This window comes from Halichoerus grypus, chromosome 5 (genome assembly GCF_964656455.1).
Source record: "Halichoerus grypus chromosome 5, mHalGry1.hap1.1, whole genome shotgun sequence".
Classification (NCBI taxonomy): domain Eukaryota; kingdom Metazoa; phylum Chordata; class Mammalia; order Carnivora; family Phocidae; genus Halichoerus; species Halichoerus grypus.
Window position 1 is genome coordinate 32,795,925 of NC_135716.1, and position 21,532 is coordinate 32,817,456.

The window sequence follows — 21,532 nt, forward strand, 5'->3', positions numbered from 1 at the left end:
CCCAACCTTATCCTTACCCTGGCTTCTGCCCATGTCAGATAACCAGTTAATTGATGGCATAATTTCTCATTCTTTCCAGAGCATAATGGTGCCCAGTACATATTAAACGAATAGTCACTGGCTCTTTCCCACTTAGTCTGAACACATCTCACTACAGCCATTCCAGGCATTACTACCAACCAGTCTGACTTGGTATATCATGTGCTGTTATTTCTTGACAGTTCATTGTAATCCAAGCAGTGTGCTGAGTCCTTTACCATAACAGTTGTATTTAACCTTTGTAAAACTAGGTGGTGGGCAGTGTTTTAATCCCTATTTACAAGTGAGGGGATGGAGGCTTAAGTATTATCAAATTGATTGTAACAATAACACCACAAATCTTTCGTATAAAAAGATATAAAATGAATAACATTAATAAAATAAACTAAGAAAAATTGGAATTACAGTTGATGATAGGTACTTGAGCTGAAGGGTTACAATGAGTTAGAAATGGGCAATCATTAGAAGACACTGAAATAAGGAAAAAAATAGAGGACTCAGAAAAAGTCAATTGGAAGATTGGGGTAGATGTTGGGAGATAAGCAGGCCTAAGAGGTGATAAAGGCGGTCTCAATGTTTGATTTGGAAATTTCTAGTTTTAGTCGCTGTTAAGGCCTGATTTATTTCTTATGCTTGGAAGTCCTTGAAATCGCCTGTAATATTAAAGTAAATTTCCTTTTTATTTGAATTAGGTAAAGTGACTGTTCCTTTAACCAGCTGATGCCTAAGACAATAAAGATTCAGAATATAGGATAAAAAGAAAGATTTGGGAAATACACACCGTTCTGATCGTGTTGAATTTGAGGTTGGGATGTCCAGTGGGCGTTTGACTATGCAAAATCTCTGGGTTAGAGATCTTAAACCCATGAACTGTAGAGCATAGTTGAAATGGTAGGAGGGAATGAGACCTTCCACAGAGAGTGAGGAGAGCAGAAGGCTTAGGAATGAACTGCAAACACCAGCCTAGGCAGAAGCTGGCTGAAGAGGATGATCTAGGACTGGAGAACTGACACAGACCAGTCTGAGGTAGGAGGTGAACCAGGAGAAGTGATGTCAGCAAAGTCAAAGTACTAGAGTATCAGGAAAAAACAAATCCCTCTTAGATACTCCAGAGAGATCAAGTAGGATGGGGATTGAGCATCCCTTCGATTCAGCAGTGAGGTCAATGATGGTTTTGCCTGCTAGCAAGGTTTTTATGGCATTAAGAATTGGAAGTTGGCCAAAGAGAAAAAGAAAAGTGAAAAAATAAGGAAAAATTTATGAGTACATTCTGATGAGCCATCAGAAATGTAGTAGAGGGCACCTGGGTGGCTCAGTCGTTAAGTGTCTGCCTTCGGCTCAGGTCATGATCCCAGGATCCTGGGATCGAGCCCCGCATCGGCTCCCTGCTCTGCGGGAAGCCTGCTTCTCCCTCTCGCACTCCCCCTGCTTGTGTTCCCTCTCTCGCTGTGTCTCTCTCCATCAAATAAATAAATAAAAATGTTAAAAAAAAAAAAAAAGAAATGTAGTAGAAATAGATCTTGATGATGGGAGATGGGGTGGGCATGATTTAGGGCTAAAATAGACCTTAAAGGTATTCAAATAGCAACCTCTTATTTGAACACATAAGGAAGCCAAGACCCAAAGAGGTTTAGTAGTTCACAATATGACAAAGCCAGTAAATGGCAGGTAGAACAGATAGCATCTAGATCTTATGATTCCAAATCTACCCAGATATATATATCTTAACCCAAATTCTTAACCAAAAAGGGACAGAAAACTTTCTTAATGGTTTCTAATGTTAATCTTACTCTTGGCATTTGAATTTATTCTTTCTTAAATAGAGAAAGGAAGAAGTTATGGTTGTTCTAGAGTATATTTATCTACATGCCCAATGTATTGCACATGAAAAAATGTGTTGATAAAAAGTCACCGGCTGGTTTTGAAACTAAATGCCAAACTCAGTCATGTTGCAAATGTGCAAAATTAAATCAAAATATGTGTTCATAACCAATTAAGGGAGAAACATGATACTATCGTTTTGTTTTTAAAGTACTTATTGAATTAGAAATATACTAAATCTTAAAATATCCATTCTTATTTATGAGTGGTGTATCTTCTCCTGGGGCAGTTGTATGAAAAAAAATAATCACAATAGTATTTTTGAGCATCCATATCAGAACATAACTTAGTTTTTGGTATAAGAGCACCACCTATGGGTTTCTCAGGTATTCAGGGGGGAGAAATTTAAAACAAAGCCTAATAAAACCTAATGAAATTCTTCCTAGCTTTTCCCCTATAAGTACTCTATCCATTTATTTAAAGGCTAACAAATTGTCTGCTTTGCCATAAGTTATTCCTACCTGGTTTTTACTTTAGTATACTACTCCCAAATGCTTTGGCAAGCGATAACGAAGAAAGAAAAAGTTCTGATAAATTACTTAGGGTATCTTTTCTTTAATTATTATGATGATAATTCATTAGAGCAAAGTTAAAAGCAAACCTCTGGCACTTCATTGTCAGTAAGCTCACATTTAGGTAAATTTAGTCTTTTTCTAAAGTATCATTCATCAAAATGTAAAAAAAATTATAAGGGAAATTTTACTCTTAATGAAATTTAACCAAAAAAAAATTGGAAGCTTCAACTCTGAATGGGCAATAAGATGTATAGTAGGCTCTTGATATATTATATCCTTGTATTCTGTGTTGTGAGTCTGTTTTCTAACAGTGATTGAAAACAAGATCCCTTTGGTGCAATGTACCTAATTCCAGGGTAGACCCATTTTAGGCATGAACATTTTTTCTTCAGTAAAGTATACTTTTAAAACCTAGATTCCATTTTTTCTTTAGGGAATGGGTTATTCTATAGAAATAAGGATCGACTCTTTCAGCAATATAGCTTGCTTTATTTTGATCATTATAGATAAAAACTTTTTTAAATTGTATAGTATACTTCTTAGCATTTTAACCTTAATTGAATGGACTGTAACCTCTGTTATTAATGAAAAAAGGCCATTTTTAAAAATTATAATTGTAATAGGGATACTTGCCTATCTATAAATTGGGTTAACTAATTTTTAAACTAACAGCAGAACTCAAAAAGCATGGAAGTTTAGGCCACATATTACCCCAGGCACTTTGCTTGCAAGGATTCATGTATTCATTCAATAACTCTTTTAGCTAGGTATGACTACTAAGTATTATAAAAGGAGAGTCTTCTCTTACTTTTGGAAGATAGGCAGTATTATACATGTTCTGAGTTGTCATGGTTTTTGAGTTAAGCACATATTTTTTTTTATTCTGAAAATTGCCCCCATTGCTTCTGATAACTGTCTCTGGACCCCTGGCAACTATTCTCCTCACTTTTAATTTGCTGCTTCTAATCTGCTGCTATTTTAAAAATCAAATAATCTAATATGTTGAAATTACATCAAATAAGAGGTTCTAAGGTTTTAAATTTTTTGTAGCCCAATGACTATTTTTTAAATTGAGGGAGAATAAATTGTCACATTATCTGCTGACCTCTGGATAGGTAAGATGTGAACTGTATCACTCTGAAAGTTCAAGATAATGCAAGGAGAATAAACCAGGAAAGTGTTGGCAGTAGTTTAAGCTTGTTCTATATTTCTTCATAATATTCAAATATCTAATCACATAATGGTATTTTAGTCACCTTTTCAAGCCTTTATTTTAAAATAATTTAGGATTCATTTATCTCCCTGTAATAAAATTTAGAAATATTAACAGAATAAAGAACTACTTTGCAGTAATTTTGAAGTATAGTGCTTTGCTGTCTTTATCCAATCATCCACTAACTTCATAACAATCCAGCATCTTACTATTGTGTTTATATGTGCTTTCCTTTCATAATTTTGTTCAGAAGACAATTTATATAATAGTCTTTTAATTTAAAGTCGAAAAACCAAAATTGTACTCTTAAGGATCTAAACACAGTAATTCAGTAAACATTGAACTTTATAGTTAGTTTATAATAAAGAAAAGGAATTTAAAAGGTGAGTTTTGAAAAAAGATAAATGGAACAAGTTGATTAGCCAATAGCCATGGCTAAAGCTAGTTATCCTGACTCTTAAACTGTTATTCAAAGGTCCAATATGAAAACTTCCGTGCCTCCCCAAAATATGTACTTAATTAGAATGAAATACTTTGACTAAAAGGGAAGAAAATAAAATATCTTCCTGGAAAAATAAAAGATCTTTAAGGTTGATGTTAGCATATTTTATTGTGTATGATTTGATGCCTGAAGTGTGGGGTTTTTTTTAAATAAACACTGATTTACTTCCTGCTTTGTTTTAAAGGATAATAATTAGCTAAGATTGCTTTGGCTTCTTCCAGCTTGTGGAGAGACTCCAGAACAAATTCGAGCACCAAGTGGTATAATCACAAGCCCAGGCTGGCCTTCTGAATATCCTGCCAAAATCAACTGCAGCTGGTTCATACGGGCAAACCCAGGGGAAATCATTACTATAAGGTAATTCTGATACCTTTCTGAATTACTATATAATATTACAAAATATAAATTCAGTTTCCAATTATCATCACTCAGCATGCAGTTATATAAAAAGACAATTTTCTAAAAATGTGATAAAATATAGTTACCAATGCCATATTAAGGTCCTTCCCCTACTATAAGGGTATGTGTTTTGAGTATTTTTCTGATGGTGGTAATGGATTTCCACTGAGCCACCCATGTTCTTCTAAATCCCCTTTTAACAAAAGGTGCACATTTGCAAAATAGCTTATTAGGAACAAGAGTGTAATCTTTGGCTGTGGGACAAATAAACAAAACTCACTAATCCACCTGGAGATCCAGCCCATAACCTTAGTCTCATTAGTAGAGTCCTCTCTCTTAACAAGCTAAAACATGATTGTAGTGTTTACCTGTGTGTGTGTGTATGTGTAAGACTTGAAATGAGCTGACAAGGTGTCTAGAAAAATCTCTTTTTTTATAACTTTGAAACACAAGAACTTTTGTTAAGAATACAAAATGAAAGAGGCTCCTAGGAGCAATAAACAAAAGTTTAAGATTATAATAAATATAAATTAAAAAGCTTAAGATTCATTTAAAAAATATTTAAAATTGCAGAAAAGCACTATGGGGATAAGATACTAAGGAGAAAAGATTCGGCGGAACTAGATAACGCTTGCTTAAGGAAATTATATCAGGGCTATTAGAAAAAAATTTTGCCTGAAGGGGAGAAGAAGAAAACAGTCCTGTGCCTTAAGGAAGAACTGCGGCCGGAGCGGAAGCCGCAGCCAGAAATCACGCCTGTGGCAGAGGTGGTGCCTGCGCAGCACGAGGGCGTCCTCGCCGTTCTCTCGTCGGTAGCGTTTTTGTGGGAAGAAGTGTGGGATTTCAGATTTCGAAGAGACCTGGCATATCACAGACTCAAATCCCTTCTTACATTTTTAAAAAATAAGATTGTGAGTTTAGCCTACTTTTGCGGGGGTTTTGAAATATAATGAATTAGCGTAGTGTTCTGTTAGTTCAGGCGTACAGCATAGTGATCAACAGTTCTCTACACTATTCGGTGCCCACCGTGATAAGGTAGTCACCGTCTGTCACCAATGTTACCGTAATATATTGACCACATTCCCTGTGTTGTACTTTTCATCTCTGTGACTTACTTATTTTACAACTGGAAGTTTGTACCTCTTAATCCCCTTTGTCTGTTTCATCTGTCTTCCTTATTTATGTCCCTTAACTAATGAGACAACCAGTGTCTCTTGAGAAACACAACTGTGTTCAGTCCCCCTTTTTTGAGGAAACCATAAAACAGGCGCCATCTGGTTCGTTTTGCTCTGGCCTGTTCTGCCCCAGGCCACACCTTCTGGAACTGAAGCTGAGCTCGTGTAGAAACTGTTCTCTGTGAGAAGTGTGATTCTCTTGCCTGACGGATTGCTAGCGTGTGCTGTTGAGATGATCCTTCTGCAGTGCCAGTGTTGGGACCCGGACAATATGCCTATTTTCTGTTACTTATGATATGACTAAGTATAAACATGTTTACAAAATAGCATTTTTACCGTAGGGATTCCTCGTATTGGATTTCTTGCAACATAAAACTAGAGTTTTTAGAGATTTTTATCTTTTAACCTAAAAATCCAACCCCAAAATTAAATTTGCCACCTACCAGCTCAGTTCCATAAAACTTGGAAATTCTCGCCAGCACGGAGGAGGCTACATGGAATACTGCCATTTGGTTCTGATCATGTGTTGGGCCCTTGAGATTTTACAAAGAAACACTAAAACCAAGCACAATACTAAAATGCAGAACAAAATTAGAGATAAGCCATACATCTAAAAGAAAATTTCCTAAATTCCAGAAAAAGTTGATGAATTTGGATTTACACAGCCTAATGAGATCAGAAAGTGATTTTAGTAATTGTCTTAGTTCTTACTGAAATCATTATCATTTAATACCAAACTTTAAAAAGATCTACACACACACACATACACACAAAGACAGTCAAGTTTCACTTGTGAATATTGGTGTAATCTTAAATTGTTCAAAAGAAATTTAATTTATACCATGATCAGATGCAGCTCATTTAGACATAAAAGTGAGTCAATATTAGAAAATTCTAAATTAATTTACCATATTAACAAGTCAAAGAAAAAGTATATGATTATCTAGAATAGAGAGATGTTTTAAAGCATTTTGATAGGGGCACCTGGGTGGCTGAGTCAGTTAAGCATCTGCCTTCAGCTCAGGTCACGATTCCAGGGTTCTGGGATCAAGCCCTGTATCAGGCTCTCTGCTCAGTGGGGAGCCTGCTTCTCTCTCTCCCTCTGCCTGCCTCTGCCTACGTGTGCTCTCTCGCTCGCTCGCTCTCTCTTAAATAAATAAAAATCTTATAAAAAAAAATAAAACATTTTGATAAAAAGAAAACATTCATTCCTGAGTTTAAAATAAAACTAAAATCTAGATAAAAGAGGGAGACTAAAATTTTATGAACGATGTATAAGCAATGACTTAGAGCTCTCCTTATAAAACTGGTTAAAGGTTGTAACATGAAGGCATTTTTACCTTACTCCTCTCCCTTGAAACTTACCAAAATCAACAAAGGCCATCTTAACAAGAGGAGACAGAGAATTGGATTTTAATTCCATGCTTGAAGCCAAGGACTGGAGTCAGGGTGTTTTGCTCAAGAAAGAAGGCTTAAAAGGCGGGGGGGGGGGGGGGGGGGGGAGTAACTGGGTGATAGACATTAAGGAGGGCACGTGATGTAATGAGCACTGGGTATTTTATAAGACTGATGAATCACTGAGCTCTGTCTCTGAAACTAATAATATACTATATGTTAATTAGTTAAATTTAAATAAAAATTTTAAAAAATTTTTTTAATTAAAAAAAAAATAGAAGGCTGAAAAAAACTTGCATTAACCACTAACCACTGCCTGAACTTATATGGGGCTGAAAACTTAAAGAGGTGGGAGGACATACCATTACAAATAGGAATTTAACCAGGCTACCTACAGACTCCATGACAGGATCTGTAATGCTCTGAACCACCATGTAAAGACTGTTCTGGAATGGAGACCCAGGTGGATGTAGCTACAGAACAGAGACGGGGGAACACAGAAAGAGGGTAGATTAAAAGGAGAGAGAGAGAACCAGAAAAGCTTCTACAGAATGAGCATTATTTCCAGAATGTATGGAAAATATTAATACTAACAAAAACAGCCAACAGAGTCCAAACACAAATTTACTCCAGACATGATAAACTTTATTATTTTATTTTTGTTATTTTAATTCCAGTATAGCTAACATACAGTGTTATATTAGTTTCAGGTGTACAATATAGTGATTCAACAATTCTTCACATCACCCAGTACTCATCACAAGTACATCAGGACTTTTTCCTTAACATTTTTTATCCTGTGAACACTTTGGTAGTGAAACCTATAGATCCTTTCCTAGAATGTTTTTAAATTCACAAATCATAATACATATTTATTACAAAGGGAACCAATTATATTGAAGTATAGCTATCAGATATTTTTACCAGTTTGTAATATAGTAATATATGCTTATTAACATATTAGTAAGTGATCGTCCTAACAGCTACTGTAATTTCAAGGTGATTTTCAGTGTAAATAGTTATTCTAGATATCTATTAAAACTGAAATGTAATGTGTAATTATCTGTGATTTCTGCTGGTGACAGACTGACAGGTACTGTAAATACTATCATGATTTGTTGTTTATATTCATAAGTGAAATGCCAAATTTCAGTTAGAGATTAGTGAAAATAAGGTTGTAAATTTTTCCACCAAATCTGAGAATTTGAGAGGAGAATAGAAACACCAAATACTCTTACTTGGACTTTATTAGGACAAATGTATGTTTTAGTATTTGAATTACAACATCTAAAGGTAACTACTGAAAAAACAGATAGCAATCTTGAGTATATGGTAAAGTAAAAGAAACGTAAAAAAAAAACAAACCTATGAATACAAAAGAACACAGGAAAGGAGGAAAATGAAAAATCTCCCCTAATAGAAGGGGTGTTCAATAAAAAACTCATTTAAATTTAAAAGACCGTCTGATCAGGTTTATTGGTTTGTTGATTGGTATGATTCTCCTATAAAGGGCTTCTAAGAACATACCCAAAACAAAACAAACACAGTTTAGAAAGGGGTGATAGAAAAAGATAAGCTTTGGAAATACTGATACAAAAAGAAAGCTAGTGTAGGAAGATTAACATTAGATGTAATTGAGCTTATAATATTAGTAACAAATGAAATAATGCACTAGGAAGATGGAATCATGGTAAACTTTGTATACCTCATAACATAGCCTAAAATACATGCAAAGCAACAAAATACGGAGAATTACCAAGTTTGACTGATCCAGTTAGTGGAAGTTAATAAACATACCTTTAATCAGAATTCAATAGATTAAACAAAAATAGTAAAGATAGAAGATTTGATAAACAAAAATTAACAAGCTTGATCCAGTAGGAACATGTATTATATATGTATATGTTTATATTATTTCAATGAATAGAGAAAATACATTGTTTTCAAAAACATACGAAACATTTACAAAAAAATTCATTATAAAACCACAAAGGAATTCTGAATTCCATTTCTAAGACTTTGCATTATTCAGATTGTGTTCTCTGACCACAATGCAGTTAAATAAGAAACCACAATAAAAAACTGGGAGGAAATAACAACAAAACCTATGTGTTTGAAAGCATATTCCTAAATAACTCCTGTAATAATGCTGAAAATCACAGTGGAACTCATAAAATATTTTTAAAATAACCATAATGAAAATATTACATATTAAATCTGTTGGAACACATTGATAGAGTACTTAGCGAAAAATTCACAGCTTGAATGCATTGACTTAAAAATAAGCAGAATGGGAAATAAATGAACTCAGCATTTACTTAAGAGTATAGAAGGAAAACTACAGGGTAAATCTTTTTTTTTTTTTCCCAAGATTTTATTTATTTATTTGAGAGAGAGAATTAGCAATCGGGAGGGGCAGAGGGGGAGAGAGAGAGAGAAGCAGATTCCCTACAAGCAGGAAGCCTGACACGGGACTTGATCCCAGGACCCAGAGATTATGACCTGAGCTGAAGGCAGATACTTAACTGACTGAGCCACCCAGGCGCCCCACTACGTGGTAAATCTTAAGTAGAAAAAGTAGTAAGGTAAGACCAGAAAATATGAAATAGAAAGAATAAACAATAAGATTCAATAAAACAAAAACTGGCTGTCTGGAAACCTTGGGAAAATAAACAAACCTCAAGGCAAGACTGAAGAAAAAAGAGAAAAGGTACTAGTAAGAATGAACAAAAATGTCTATAATTATAAATACAATAATAGAGACTTTCAAAGTCGTAAGGGAATATTAGGAATAGTTTATGGTAACACTGTTATATAGTTAGATGAATTGGACCATTTTCTAGAAAATGTATATTACCAAAATTGATTCTTCACTAAAGAAATTGAATCAACATTCAGAAAAAGATTCTAAACCCAAGTAGTTTTACAGGCAGGTGTTAGTAAATGAATAGATAAGGAATTCCTTAACCTGATAAAAGGTACCTGTTAAAAAAATTTTTAAACTTAATATTGAAGTTAATTTTAGTACCAAGGGCCAGGATGAGAATGCATGCTTTCACCCTGAGTCAATGCAACAAGACAATAAATAGAAATGAGTAATATGACAAATGGGAAGGAAGAGATGAAACTCTCCTTGTTTGCCAATACTGTGCTTATCTCCATAGAAGATCCAAGCAAATATAAAGCCCACAGATATGAAAAAAATTTTTTAATGTAAGAAAGTACTATTTGCAGCTTTGTAACAAATTTTACTATCAAGATAAAATGATAATTTCTACAAAAATTTAAATTACCAAATGTGACTCAAAAGTTTAGGGAGAGCTGATTACTAAAAAAACATGAAGAAATTGAAAATTTCTACCCTAGATCTATACTTTAAACAGGGACAGGGCACAGGTTTGTGATCATTGTCTTTGTTATATAAACTACTGTGAAACATAAAAAAAGAAAACCTGAAAACTAATTTTACTTTTAAATGTATTTTAACAATCCTAAATGAAATACTAGCAAACCAAATCCAAGAGTGTATACATGAATAGATATTGATTGATCATTTCTTTTGTTCTGGGAAGGATCCTGCTTTCCTCAATCTTAAACATTTTAGTGGATAAAAGTGTATTAAGGGAGTCCTTAGCTTGAATCTGACTAGCCCACCCATAAACAATTATCAACTTTGGATAAAAGTTTTTTAAAAAACTACTCAAAGGTCCTGGAAAGTAATCAGAAACTGGCAGAAACTGGAAGGGATTAAACCCTTAAAAGAAGGGATCCACCCTGGTGAGATACGTTTGCTTCCTGTTAGCTGCCCATGCAGAGTAGAGTAACTAGAACTCAAACAGACCACCAAGTCTTGTGGGCTTGAGGTGGTATCACAGGGTGGAGTTGAGGCTGTCAGAGTAGATGGAAATTGAAAAGGCAAATCCTGGAAAGGAGAGAGCCCCAATGTAGGAAGCCCTTATATCTGCATATAAATTCTTCTCAAGTTCTTTGCTCTTTTCTGAACTGTGCATGCTTAAGAGACGCTAAGGAAGCTGGTAGAAAGAGCTGCTCCAGGATTTCAGTGGCTATGCACTGCAGCTGAGGCAGAGTTTGAAGTCTGAAACCTGCTGAGTTTGAGGAGCTTGGTAAATACCTTGGGATTTTATTGAAACCACAGAAATGTCATATATTATAAGTAAAGACAGTGTCCTAAAATTAAGAATTCACCGAAGACTAAGGGCAAAGCTGAACAAAACCTCCACAAGTACAGGATGACCAGACCAGGATGTTCCATGCATGATAAAACCAAGTAAGTGTAAAAATCTTGACCTATCCCTGAGAACACAAAAAAATGAATTCAAGATAAGTCCTAGATATGAACGTAAAAGCTAAAACTCTAAAATACTGGAAGAAAACATTGTTGAATATCTTGGTGTAAGCAAAGGTATTTTAGAGAGGACACTAAAAACACTAAACATAAAGGGAAAAATAAATTAGGCTCATCAAAACTAAAATTAAAAACCTCTGCTCATTAGAAGATACCATTAAGAAAATGAAAAGACAATCCATATAAACTAGAAGAAAACATTAGCAATACATATATCTAACAAAGGACTTGAGTCCAGAATATAAAATTAATTTTTATAACTTGAGAAAACAACCCAGTTTTTTAAAATGGACAAAAGGCTTGAACAGACACTTCACAGAAAATGTAAGAATGGCCAATAAGCACATGAAAAGATGTTCAACATCATTAGTCTTCAGGGAAGTGCACATAGAACCACAGTGAGAGATGTCAGTTCACGCCAACTAATGACAGGTTAAAAGGACTGACATCACCAGCTATTGGAGAGAATGTGGGTGCGGATATCTGTACATTTATCTTGCATTATAGACATGCCCCCAAATAGGTACATGTTTATACTACATAGAGAATTTTTAAGTAAATAAGAAAAATTTCTGATGGATGAAGGATGATATAACAAAGCAATTCATAGGAAAAGAAATAGTAAACAGATTGGAAAAAGTGTTTCAATCTCAGTAAATAAGGAAATGGAAAATAATTGGCAACAGTTTTTTAAAAAACAGAACATCCCAATTTTCCAGAGTCATGGAGTATAAGGTTCCTTCATAAGACTTAATGGAAATTAATTGGTATAAATATTTTTGTCAGTGTCTGTCAAATTTAAAGTGGAATTTTGTCTTTTGACCTAGCAATTCTACTTAGAAAAATACGTTCTAGAGAATTATTTGCTCACGTAGAGATACCTGCATAAGGATTCTTTGAAGCATAATAGTGGAAAACTGGAAACAATCAGATTATCTAGCAGTTTTTGCTATAGTTACTCACACTATTTAAAGAGGAAATATCCTGATGTAAAAATTTTTGAATAATTAATTTCATTATCACAGTTTAAGGCAAAGGCAAGGAGATAAAGTCAGAGATTCCCTTCTTGGTGGAGACATGTTATTGGAAAATAGTATCTTGGTTTCTCTTTTTTCATAGCAGTAGTTAATTTTGTATGTGCTCTTGACTTTTTTTGCATGCCCATATTTTGTGAACTATAAGATAATCTTTGACTGTAACATAACTTCTGTAAAAAAAAAAAAAAAATTCCCAAACTTAGAGATTTTTCACTATTGATAAAGATTTTTTGTTTGTTCATTTTTACTTTTTTTACTTTCCTCGGGTTTGTGCTATTTGCTCCCTGAAAATGTAACCTGTAAACTTTTCACTAAGCAAGCAAATGAACCAGTCTAATCTAAGAGGAGGCTGACTTTCTGTGTGTACTTCAGTTTATCAGGTTATGGAGTAGTGTCTCTAGTTCAAATACAGGACAGTTAGGATATTCTGAATTAGAAGTGGTCCTTCCTAAACACACACAGAAGAAAAAGAAACAAGGTGCCAACTAGTACCCATTTTTTTTTAGCATTATTTTGGAGTCTGGTATTACATATGAAGAAGTACTGTTTGAGAATCTGGGAAAAAGATATAAACATTAGGAACATAGAAACAGTGTTATTGTTTGCTGATGATAATGGTTGTATGCCTGGAAAACCCAGGACAATCAATGAATATGGAGGCTTATAATAAAGTCCTCAGTTATATTGTATTATTATGAAATTTTTTCCAAAATTGCTCTTATTAATAGCCTTTTCTGACTTTTTATTTCTAGTTTTCAGGATTTTGATATTCAGGGGTCCAGAAGATGCAGTTTGGACTGGTTGACGATAGAAACGTACAAGAATATTGAGAGTTACAGAGCTTGTGGTTCGACAGTTCCACCACCATATATTTCTTCCCAAGACCACGTCTGGATCAGGTTCCATTCCGATGACAGTATCTCTAGGAAGGGTTTCAGACTGGCATATTTTTCAGGTGTGTTTTTAAAAAAGAAAAAAGATAATGAACAGAATTCTGTGGTGTTAAGTACCAAGTCACTTTGGGGCTAGTCTTCTAAAACAATTTCCATTTAGCCTCAAGGCTATTGAGATTGAAGAAGGTTCAGGTGCTTTAGAGCACAGTCTCAAAAAGGTGTTTTGTATATTCTCATAAAATGATCAATTTTATAAACTAAGGTCAACTTTCTTTTTTAAATATTTAAATACATTTATTTTAAAAGTAACTTTTTTTCCCTTGAGTGTTTACTGATATCCTGAAAGTTACTTCAGAAAGTATTTTTGTGTGTCTGAATTAACCATTGTCTTTACAGCTTCACAGAAAAGACATTGCATTTCACCTCCATGGTTTGTAGTATCAGAAGTCTTCTTATACTACTCTGAATCTTTTCTTTCAAAAAGTGTGACCAGATCATACATATGTGAATGACTCAGAGTATTAGAATTATATATACTTTTTGCTGAAAATCATTTTACATCTTATAAAATTTGTAATTGTCTTTCAGCAAATATGCAGCTTTTTCTCTTTTTTCTTACAAACACAGTCTTTGTAATACTTACTTAGCTTCTGAAGCACGTTTTCTGTCTCCTCTTTACCAATAAGTAAGTTGTTAATGAAGAAGTAAGTATTGGGGCGCCTGGGTGACTCGGTCGTTGAGCGTCTGCCTTCGGCTCAGGTCATGATCCCAGGGTCCTGGGATCGAGCCCCACATCGGGCTCCCTGCTCTGTAAGAAGCCTGCTTCTCCCTCTCCCACTCTCCCTGCTTGTGTTCCCTCTCTAGCTGTGTCTCTCTCTGTCAAATAAATAAATAAAATCTTAAAAAATAAATAAATAAATAAAAATTTTTTAAAAGGTAAGTATTGTCATAAACATTGTTAGTTTTGGGGACCATAAGGCTCTAATGTTTGATTTTCTTCCCCTACCCCCTTATTGGTGTATATTTAGGATGGTACACTACAATAATTGGAATTTTATAGGTATTTCAAGTTTTTTTTCTCTCTCTCTCCCCTTACTATTTTGCTAAATAAATTTATACCTTTAGCTGAGATTCATGCAGTGTTTTGCTTTTGTGCAAAATATATATATATAAACAAGAACTAGAAAAGAATATGAAAAATATGAAAAAATTGATTTGGAAAGGTGATTATTATGGATGAATTTTTCTTTATTTCAATATGTCTGTCATTCTAATGATGTTTATACAATAAATTATTTAAAAATTTTAGGCAGTATAGTCTATTGGCTCATGTATCTTAGATTACTAAATGTTCTGCAGTAAAATAGCTCTCTATAAAAGCAGAATTGTTCTCCCTTTCTTTTTTTTCCAAGTTTTTATTTTAATTCCGGTTAACACACAACGTAATGTTGGTTTCAGGAGTGGTGAGAATTTAGTGATTCATCACTTACATACAACACGCAGTGCTCCTCACAGCAAGTACCCATCACCCATTTAAAGCCATCCCTTTACCCACCTCCCCTCCAGCAACCCCCGGTTTGTGTTCTCTTCACTTTGGGTCAAAATACAAACGTCTTCGTGGAACAAACAATAGGTGTTTAAAATAAATTGAATTGTTGAGCCAATATTAATTTGTTGAGTCAATATTAATTTGCTTTTAGAACCTAATCTATTTTTTAAAATAAGATTTTTTAAACCCCTATCGCTTAGCCTTAGTTAATGTTTATTATAAAAATACCACTTGCTGTTCTGTATCTTTTAAAAAAACATGGTTTTTCCCTCCTTTCCTCTCCATCTCCGTCCTCCCCACGCCCTCGCAGGGAAATCTGAAGAACCCAGCTGTGCGTGCGATCAGTTCCGCTGTGGCAACGGCAAGTGCATCCCCGAAGCCTGGAGGTGCAATGGCATGGACGAGTGCGGGGACGGGTCTGACGAGGGGGTCTGCGCCCGAGGAGCCCATCCCCCGACGGCCGCTTCCTTCCAGCCCTGTGCCTACAACCAGTTCCAGTGTCTGTCTCGGTTCACCAAGGTTTACACTTGCCTCCCCGAATCTTTAAAATGCGACGGCAACATTGACTGCCTGGACCTCGGAGACGAGATCGACTGTGACATGCCGACCTGCGGGCAGTGGCTAAAATATTTCTACGGTACTTTCAATTCTCCCAATTATCCAGATTTCTATCCTCCCGGAAGCAACTGCACCTGGTTAATAGACACCGGCGATCATCGTAAAGTCATTTTACGCTTCACCGACTTTAAACTCGATGGTACTGGTTATGGCGACTACGTCAAAATCTACGATGGATTAGAGGAGAATCCACACAAGCTTTTGCGGGTCTTAACGGCTTTTGATTCTCATGCACCTCTTACAGTTGTTTCTTCTTCCGGACAGATCAGGGTCCATTTTTGTGCCGACAAAGTGAACGCTGCAAGGGGGTTTAATGCCACTTACCAAGTAGATGGCTTCTGTTTGCCTTGGGAAATACCCTGTGGGGGTAACTGGGGGTGTTACACGGAACAGCAGCGCTGTGATGGGTACTGGCATTGCCCCAACGGAAGGGATGAAATAAACTGCACCATGTGCCAAAAGGAAGAATTCCCGTGTTCCCGAAACGGAGTCTGTTATCCTCGTTCTGATCGCTGCAACTACCAGAATCATTGCCCAAATGGCTCAGATGAAAAAAACTGCTTTTTTTGCCAGCCAGGAAATTTTCACTGTAAAAACAATCGTTGTGTGTTTGAAAGCTGGGTGTGTGATTCTCAGGATGACTGCGGCGATGGCAGTGATGAGGAGAATTGCCCGGTCATTGTGCCTACCAGAGTCATCACTGCGGCCGTCATAGGGAGCCTTATCTGTGGCCTGTTACTGGTCATCGCATTGGGATGTACCTGTAAGCTCTACTCTCTGAGAATGTTTGAACGAAGGTCAGTATCAGGACAAAACTATGGAGGCTGTGCCTTCTACAATAACCATGGTCCCGGTATTTGCAATAGAACTGTAGCGCGATCAGCAATAGACTTTGGTTTTATACTATTTTTGGAAATAAATATCTTTCATGATTTATGAAATGAGTGTGAAAAGATTAAGACCCAAGAGGCTAAACACGTTTTAAAAACTAATAGAGTTATGAGGTGAGAAAAGCCAACCTGTATCTACCAGTTTCTGTTTTCAGATTAATCTGTTTTATAGGAACTTTGCAAGCTGCAGTTCTCACTTGTAATGTTTAAACCTGTGTTTTTATAAATATGAATTCAACAGTTGCAAATATTTGAGACCCTACTGTGTTCACAGCACTATACAGATGAGTAGAAAAATGAGTAAGGCATAATCTGGCAGGCACTTTACAGTTAGGAGGAAGCCATTGGTGGGTGGAATAAGATGACAAAAATATAAATGCTGTAAGTGCTACAAAACAAAGTGGTATAAAAGTCAAAAGATACCTGATTTGATGAGGGGATATGGAAAGGCTTTTATTGAAGAAGTGCCATTTGAAATCTCTAAGTAGAATGTAGATAGGGAAAAGGTATTGTAGTTGAAAGAAGTAGCCTGGGAAAATGGCACAGAAGTAGGAATCCCCAGCATTGCTTGGAAAAGTAGCACCTTGCTCAGTGTGTCTGGAGCCTAAGATACATATGAAGGGCTAAAAGGTAAAACGTAGAACACAGGACCAGTGTCATGTTGTGGAGGACCCTGAGGGCCATGTGTCAAGAGTTCTCAGTAAGAAATGGTTAGGTATTAAAGGGTGACCTTCAGGGAAGGTTTTCTTCCATGTGGTGCAGGATAGACTGGACCTGGGAGAAGCTGTTGGCAGAGAGAGAGAGGTCCCTTAGGAGGCTATTGTGGAGACAATGACCCTGCATTCCGGGAGAATTACAGATAATAGATTCAGTGAAGACCTTCATGTCCCAGACAGCCAAGCTAATAGATGCACAGAATCAAAGTAATCATGCTGCATCTTTTCTTTGAGCAAGTATAAATGGCCGGAAGACTTTTTACTACACTGCGGCATAAGAGCTCAACGAAGAAGAGTCCGAGGTCTTGAGTGTAAGAACAGGCTATGCCAGAAAGTGTATTGGCGACTCATTTCACTCTTTTTCCTCATCTGTAAACTAAATGTGTTGAACTTGATGATTACTTTCACCTAAAACCCAAAGCCCCTTATGTTCTTAGGGGTTAAAAGATCTAATACCTTTACCTTTTATGGGGATTTCTAATTCATTAAAACTTAGTGATCCAAGCTCTTAGTATAAAGCCCCATGAGGATAGACCGTCTTCTTCTTCTTTGTATTCTCAGTGTAGGAATGGTATAGATATTAAATAAATGCAGGTTGACTAAGCTTTAAATGTGGTCAGATATATTAAGGTTCAGATTGTTTTCATTGCTGATTAAAAAATTATTAGTTTGGCTTGCCCTTTTTTTTTTTTTTTAACTCTTTTTATCCCCCTGTTTTCTCTCAAAGGTCATTTGAAACACAGTTGTCAAGAGTGGAAGCAGAATTGCTAAGAAGAGAAGCTCCTCCCTCTTATGGACAATTGATTGCTCAGGGTTTAATTCCACCAGTTGAAGATTTTCCTGTTTGTTCACCTAATCAGGTATGTTGCATTTTATGATTTGTTTCATAAAATGAATTATATATTTGTATATATGATAAAGGAACTTTGTCATAATTTTTGCAGTCAAGTCAAGGATTAAATATATGGAGGATTTGAAATTTTAATTGTTTCATTGTATTTTAACAAATGCTACAAAATCAGTTTTTCATTCTTCTGATTTAGTTATGTGATTCTTAAGCATTTTACTGTTTAGGATGATTTGGTGCATTAAAATTCAGAAGTAAAGTTTGGTAAGTTATTTTCTATTTGAACTAAACATCTGGAAGATTGTTAAAATTAGTATGCTGGGGCGCCTGGGTGGCTCAGTTGTTAAGCAACTGCCTTCGGCTCAGGTCATGGTCCCAGGGTCCTGAGATTGAGTCCCATATCGGGCTCTCTGCTCCGCGGGAAGCCTGCTTCTCCCTCTCCCACTCCCCCTTGCTTGTGTTCCCTCTCTCGCTGTGTCTCTCTTTGTCAAATAAATAAATAAAATCTTTAAAAAATAAAATAAATAAAATAAATAAAATAAAAAATAAAATTAGTATGCTGTATTAGTATCATGCTAGATTAACTAGTTAATAAGTAAAAGTAATTGTAATTAAATAACATTTCCACCTGACTTGAGGGAAAACTTCTTCATAGCTAGATTTTACAGTGTTTAAGAATTCATACTATTTTCTTTAAATAGTGACTAGTAACATATTAGTAACATGCTGGTTAACTAGTTAATAATAAAAGTAATTGCAATGAAGTTAACATTTCCACCTGACTCAAGGGAAAACTTCTTCACAACTAGATTTTATAGTGTTTAAGAATTCATATCATTTTCTTTAAATAGTAACTCATTCTTGATTAATGTTTCTGAATTCTTTAAATTTCTATCAGCATTTAAAAAATTTCTTTTTCAGGAACGACTGGGTAGGTGGCTCAGTCAGTCAAGTGTTGGACTCTTGATCTCAGCTCAGGTCTTGATCTCAGGGTCGTGAGTTTAACCCCCATAATGTTCTCTACCCTGAGGCTGCCTTCAAGAGTTTAGCCAATTGTGGAGTTAGAGGAAGTTAGATGTAATTTGCTAAGTAATGTAATTTGTAATTTGCTAAGTAAACAATTCAGAAGTTCCACTGGTTGGAATTTTGTGTGCAAAATAGGAAAAGGGCTGCCTTCAAGAGTTTAGCCAATTGTGGAGTTAGAGGAAGCACAGTCTACACAAGGCAGCTCTCAGCTCAGGCCTCGATCTCAGGGTCGTGAGTTTAAGCCCCATAATGTTCTCCATTCTGGGCTTGGAGCCTACTAAAAATAAATAAATAATATATTACATTATATAATACATATTATATAATATACATATATTATATATAATTTATTTTCAAAGCTTAAATTATACCAGGGTTCATAAAGGTATAAGGACCTTACCCTTATGACTCCTGGGTGGCTCAGTTGGTCAAGTGTCTGACTCTTAATTTCGGCTCAGGTCATGATCTCAGGGTCATGGGATCAATCCCCACATCCGGCTCCTTGCTCAGTGGAGAGTCTGCTGGAGATTCTCTCTCTCCCTCGCCCTCTGTGCTCCCCCACCCCCATGCACATGCGCACTCTCTCTCTCTCTCTCAAATAAATAAATAGATCTTTAAAAAATTAAGGCATAAGGATGTATACATTTAAAAATGTAAATTCATCCAGAAATATTCATAAAAATTGATAAACATTGTTTTCCCAGTGATCTAATTCTGTGCAAAAATCCCAGTGATCTAATTTCTGGTAAATAAGATTTCTGATTACAATCTGTCACCTTTATTTGGGTCTTTTAGGAAATATTTGGTGAGAATTTATAGTTTTAAAAACATTTCTCTGGATGTAATTTGCTAAGTAAACAATTCAGAAGTTCCACTGGTTGGAATTTTGTGTGCAAAATAGGAAAAAGCTATATTCTTTTGACCATGTGGAAGGTTTCTTTTTAGGTAGGAACTCAAACAGTGGTTAATTCCACCCACCCACCCACCCACTCCACCATCTGCCACCCACCACCCCTCCACCCTGAGGCTGCCTTCAAGAGTTTAGCTAATTGTGGAGTTAGAGGAAGCACAGTCTACACAAGGCAGCTCTCATCTTTATAGAAATTACAAGTTCAGGGGTTCCCAAAATGATTTTTAGTTTTGACAGTTCACTACATGGACTCAGAACCCACTGAAAGCTGTTATACTCATGGTTATGGTTAATTACAGGGAAGGACCTAGATTAAATCAGCCAAAGGAAAAGACACATAGAACAGGGTTCAGGAGGGTACCAAACACAGATCTTCCAGTTCTCCTCTCCCCATAAAGTCAAGACAGTGTTACTCTCTCAACACAGGTGTATGACAGTGTGCACAGAATACTGCCAAGTAGGGAAGCTCACCCAAGACTCGGCCTCCAGAGTTTTTACTGGGGCTCCAACCCAGAGATGTGATTAACTGCACATATGGCTGATCTGTCTCCAGCCCCTGCAGAGTTTGACTGATACTGCTGACCCAGAGCACCCACCCTGCATCACATTGCTGGTGTGGCTTCGAGCCTCCCCCTCAGACACAGCGGTCTCCGTATCTGTCTGGCCCAAGGCCCCAGGCAAGGACACCCCTGTCAGAGATGACATTGTAAGGGCTTAGAGATCACATCCCAGAAGCAGAGGGCAAAAGTCAGACCTCATCTGGGTAAGGTTTAATTCTTTACTACATACTACACCATTCTTTAGATTTATAATTTACCCTTATGAGGAAATTCTACTTCAACAAAGTTTTAAAATAAAGTACATTTATGAATTGTAAGCTAGATTTTATTCAGCTTATGAGATAAACCTTCAAGTTTAAAACGTTTGGTAATTCTTAAATTTTCATAAGAGTTTTTAAAAAGAAAAATAATATTCTAAATTACTGTCTCATTCAAAAATAGAAATGCTTTCTAAAGAATGCTTTCTTCTGCATCATAAACTGAAGAAGTATATAAAATTATTCCTAAAACATTCATGAGATCCCCTTATAGAATCTAATGTTAAATTAATTTTAATTAAACAGACTTTTAACTAAGTAGAGGGCTTCACCTCACTGTGACAGACTGTAATGTGGAAGTCAGCATTGTTGATCTTGATGAGAGCTGCATAAAAGAGAAGCTTATCTGCAGAGCCTTCTGTTCGTTGCTGGGCGTAACATAGGGCTCACAAAAGCCTTAGAACTTGAGTGCTAATGGTGAGGACCACATTTATAGAGAAGTTCCTTAAGGATGTGAACCTTTTTTTTTTTCTTTTTTTAATTTATAATTAGGTACTTTTTTTAACATTTTTTTTAATTTATTATATTATGTTAATCACCATACATTACATCATTAGTTTTTGATGTAGTGTTCCATGATTTATTGTTTGCGTATGACACCCAGTGCTCCATTAGGTACTTCTTAATTGGTGAAAAATCTCAACTCATTTGTATAGCAAATCTATGTATGCTGATACTCAGATT

At 35.8% G+C, this 21,532-nt stretch overlaps 1 protein-coding gene across 2 annotated transcripts in view; it reads left to right on the plus strand.

Moving 5' to 3' along the window:
• The window catches only part of LRP12 (LDL receptor related protein 12), a 71,077-nt gene that overhangs the window by 45,713 nt on the left and 3,832 nt on the right, over positions 1–21,532 (plus strand). For both annotated transcript variants that reach the window (XM_036072597.2, XM_078072098.1), the window contains 4 exons: positions 4,372–4,507; positions 13,275–13,477; positions 15,275–16,379; positions 17,916–18,048. In XM_036072597.2, the coding sequence (XP_035928490.2) occupies positions 4,372–4,507; positions 13,275–13,477; positions 15,275–16,379; positions 17,916–18,048 (1,577 nt within the window). The remainder of the gene's footprint in view (positions 1–4,371; positions 4,508–13,274; positions 13,478–15,274; positions 16,380–17,915; positions 18,049–21,532) is intronic.